Below are 5,000 nucleotides of genomic sequence, written 5' to 3' on the forward strand. Positions count from 1 at the left end.
AATGATAATGATAATAATAATAATAATAATAATAATAATAATAATAATAATAATAATAATAATGATAATGATAATAATAATAATAATAATAATAATAATAATATTAATGATAATGATAATAATAATAATAATAATAATAATAATAATAATAATAATAATAATATTATATTAATGATAATGATAATAATAATAATAATAATAATAATAATAATAATATTAATATTAATATTAATATTAATGATAATAATAATAATAACAATAATAATAATGTCAGCGCTGAGAGGAATGAACTCTGCAGAGCGGCAATAAGTCCCTTTGGTTATTAGTTATTCAGGCTGGCTGTGTTTTTATAAATACATAAACAATACATAAAATAATTCCTTTTAAAACAGATTATTCTTTGATGTAGGCAAAACCATTTTTTAGGTAAATTTATACGAGTAATATTATTATTATTATTGTTATTAATAATAATAATAATATTGTCGTTTTTTTTATTAATTAATTAATTATTATTTTGTTTAAAACATATTGTATTAATATTTTTATTTTATTGTATTTTTAAAAGATACAATTTTTATCGATTTATTTTTTGTCACCAACTTTGATTTTGCTACATTTGTACAGTTTGTCAGGTAACCATGGAAACAGCGTGTTTTTGTGTGCTGGAAACAGTAAAAATACATAATTAATAACTTTTATAACGTTTTCCAGATTTCTTTGGGAGGAAATGTTCTCCCAAAGAATAAAGTGAAGACAGAACTAACGTCTCGTCTTGTTTCCTCGCGTCCGCTGGAGCAGGACGACAGATACTGGGCCCGGCGCAGGAAGAACAACATGGCGGCCAAACGTTCCCGGGACGCCCGGCGGATCAAAGAGAACCAGATCGCCATCCGAGCAAGTTTCCTGGAGAAGGAGAACTCGGCGCTGAGACAGGAAGTGGGCGAGCTGAGCAAAGAGCTCGGACGCACAAAGAACGTCCTCGTGAAGTACGAGACGCAGCACGGCCCGCTGTGAGGACGCGCTCACAAATATAGAAATATATACACACACACCAGCGACCCTCTTCGTCCCGATGACTCGGAGCTGGAGACGAAGAGAACTTTTAAATAAACTTCTCACGGCGCTGCACGTTATTCTGTGGACCAATTAGATCACAACGTGCGTTTTAGTCCTCAAACACAAACAATCTGTTCAAAACAAATGTGAGATTTAATAATCAGAATATTTAAGTTCTTCTTTGTGAGTTTGTGAGTTTTGTTCTTGTAAATGTTCGACTTTGTTCTAAGAGAATATCTGACGTTTCTCCTCTTGTGACATAACCTCAAAACAACGTATTTTAAACATCGGCCAATGATCAGATCTCCCCCACACTCCCGACAATTAGATTTTCTACCTTGAGATATATTTATGTTTGGAAAAGTAGTTCAAACAAACAGGAGGAAAGAGTGCGTTTGTTGGGGACTACTTTCAGCGGCGGATTGATCCACAGTGAGACGCTTCATCAGTTATTCACTAAATCTGTTCAAACATAAAACCCTGAAACATATTCAGGACTATATACTTATAGAATATCTGCAGACTTCTACTTTAAGACCCGCCGACGCCTCGCTCTCTTCCCACAATGCACCTGTTCACAGGTACACCTGCTCTGTGTATAAACCGCCAAACCCTCAAATATTCTCTGAGACTATTTACAGAGGACTATGACTATAATTCATAGAAAAAACTCAAATTTATTCAGAAATATTGTTTTTGTTTTGGAAACTTCATCACTTTTCTGATTTTATAACTTTTCTCTTAAATTTGTGACTTTATATTATATTATATTATATATTATTATAAACTATAAATATTATATGCACAAAATGCATTGTTAGCTTTTCTCCTCACATTTATGAATTTATAATGAGAATTCACTTCTTTGCTCGTAAATCGACCAATTATTTTAATTTACCTCTCTCGTAAAATCTTTCATAAAAACTGATTTAATAAAACATTTCTGTTTATTTATTTTATAACAGAAACTTCTGAAACAAACATGATGTTCTCTCTGGATATCTTATATCACATTTTAATACAGGATGCAACATAATAATAATAATAATAATAATAATAATAATAATAATAATAATAATAGTTTATATATTAGATATTATTACAGATATTTAGATATTATTACAGATATTATCACAGATATTATTACAGATATTATTTACAGATATATTAATTACAATATTATACAGATATTATTACAGATATTATAGATATTATTACAGATATTATTAGATATTATTACAGATATTACAGATATTATTACAGATATTATTACAGATATTATTACAGATATTATCACAGATATTATTACAGATATTATTACAGATATTATCACAGATATTATCACAGATATTATTATCAGATAATTATTAGATATTATTACAGATATTACAGATATTATTACAGATATTATTACAGATATTTATTACAGATATTATTACAGATATTATTAGATATTATTACAGATATTACAGAATATTATTACAGATATTATTACAGATATTATTACAGATATTATTACAGATATTATCACAGATATTATCACAGATATTATTACAGATATATTACAGATATTATTAGATATTATTACAGATATTATCACAGATATTATTAGATATTATTACAGATATTATTAGATATTATTACAGATATTATTACAGATATTATTAGATATTATACAGATATTATTACAGATATTATTACAGATATTATTACAGATATTATCACAGATATTATTACAGATATTATTACAGATATTATCACAGATATTATTACAGATATTATTAGATATTATTAGATATTACAGATATTATAGATATTATTACAGATATTATTAGATATTATTACAGATATTATTACAGATATTATTACAGATATTATACAGATATTATTACAGATATTATTACAGATATTATTACAGATATTATCACAGATATTATTACAGATATTATTACAGATATTATCACAGATATTATTACAGATATTATTAGATATTATTACAGATTATACAGATATTATTACAGATATTATTACAGATATTATTACAGATATTATCACAGATATTATTACAGATATTATTAGATATTATTACAGATATTATTACAGATATTATTACAGATATTATTACAGATATTATCACAGATATTATTACAGATATTATTAGATATTATTACAGATATTATTACAGATATTATTACAGATATTATTACAGATATTATTAGATATTATTACAGATATTATTACAGATATTATTACAGATATTATTACAGATATTATTAGATATTATTACAGATATTATTAGATATTATTACAGATATTATTACAGATATTATTACAGATATTATTAGATATTATTACAGATATTATACAGATATTATTACAGATATTATTACAGATATATTACAGATATTATCATAGATATTATTACAGATATTATTAGATATTATTACAGATATTATTACAGATATTATTACAGATATTATTACAGATATTATTAGATATTATTACAGATATATTACAGATATTATTACAGATATTACACAATATTATTACAGATATTATTACAGATATTATTACAGATATTATTACAGATATTATTAGATATTATTACAGATATTATTACAGATATTATTACAGATATTATTACAGATATTATTTACAGATATTATTAGATATGGTGTCTAGAATAGAGAAAGATGTCGGTCCAGTTCCTCCGAGTCTAAGTGTGACGTCTTTAAATTGTTCTGTCGCTTCATTTCATATAAAACAGAAAAACTGCAAATCTCCAGATCTAAGGCTGAAAACACACTTTAAAGACATTTCTGCCTTTAAATGTGAATTTATTATCGACTCATCGCATTTATTATGTATTTCCAGCAGAGCAGTAATATAATATGATATATAAATATATATAAACGTAGGGGCGGAAGAAGTACTTTACTTAAGTAGTCTAAATATACTCAAGATAAGTTAAAGAAAACCTATATTCAAAAGGTTACTTAAGTAAAAGTACAGATGTTTTATCAGCAACAGTAATGCAGAATTTCTCCTTTTAAAGATTCATATTCTTTATTGAATATTATATTATTCAGTTTTTTTCAGCAACACATGTAAGAGCGTTTTAAAGTTGTACTTTGTGTACTACTGTGTACATTAGCAGGTAGTGCAGCAGCTTTTATTCCTTATAAAGTCAAATACATGTAGTGGAGTAAAAGTATAAAGTAGTACAAGTACTTCAAAACTTGAGTACCATACTTCGTTACATACTTTACCAGTTGGTGACCAACTGAAGGCAGAAGCATGTCAGAATGAATATTAATATTTAACAAAATTATTGACTCCTGTGTGAAAGATGCGTCTGTTCGTGGGAAGGTCAGAGGTCAGCTTTTGGAGCTGATAGTTCAGTGTTGCGTTCAGGGACACGCCATAGTTTACCCGTAGTTCACACCCTTTGTAACTGTCCCTAAATACCCATAATGCCTCTTGTTTATGCTTTTCACCACGGTCCTCTTGGGAAACGTCTCAGATTTTGAGACGCTGTTGTTTACTTTCAGCTGCAGCTCAAATTTCATAATAGCATGGAAATAATTTATGTTAACTTTCAGGAAAATGATTACCAGGGATAAACTGGATATAGCAAATAAAAGCTCCTTTATACTTTCCGTGTCCGTCAGGGTCCACTTTAGTCCTTGTGATGCAATTGTTGTCATCCACGTGTCTGCGAGCGCCCTCGGCCATTACCAACATTAATTAATTTCGTCTTTAAAGATATACAAAAATATCCAAAGGCGTTAAACTCCTGGTAAATAATGTAACGTGGCGTGAAACACCAGCAAATAAAACATCAGGTGTTCTACAGAATAAAACAGAAAGACAACACTCAGCTCCCGTCATGAGAGGAACTAAGGGAAGACAAACATCGGACTTGAGGAACAGCCATGTTT

General features: G+C 27.6%; 2 protein-coding genes across 3 annotated transcripts in view; both read left to right on the top strand.

The window, feature by feature from the left end:
* LOC115025120 (hepatic leukemia factor-like) overlaps nucleotides 1-1,685 on the top strand; it is a 10,353-nt gene extending 8,668 nt beyond the window's left edge. Inside the window, exon 4 of one of the 2 annotated variants that reach the window (XM_029457212.1) lies at nucleotides 799-1,685. In XM_029457212.1, coding sequence (XP_029313072.1) covers nucleotides 799-1,017 — 219 coding nt within the window. In that variant the 3' untranslated portion in view covers nucleotides 1,018-1,685. The remainder of the gene's footprint in view (nucleotides 1-798) is intronic. The other variant, XM_029457213.1, reaches the window with a different exon arrangement.
* The window catches only part of LOC115024916 (hepatic leukemia factor-like), an 11,421-nt gene continuing 8,045 nt past the window's right edge, over nucleotides 1,625-5,000 (top strand). Inside the window, 1 exon segment of the mRNA XM_029456780.1 lies at nucleotides 1,625-1,640. Coding sequence (XP_029312640.1) covers nucleotides 1,625-1,640 — 16 coding nt within the window.

Source organism: Cottoperca gobio, chromosome 19 (genome assembly GCF_900634415.1).
Source record: "Cottoperca gobio chromosome 19, fCotGob3.1, whole genome shotgun sequence".
Lineage (NCBI taxonomy): Eukaryota > Metazoa > Chordata > Actinopteri > Perciformes > Bovichtidae > Cottoperca > Cottoperca gobio.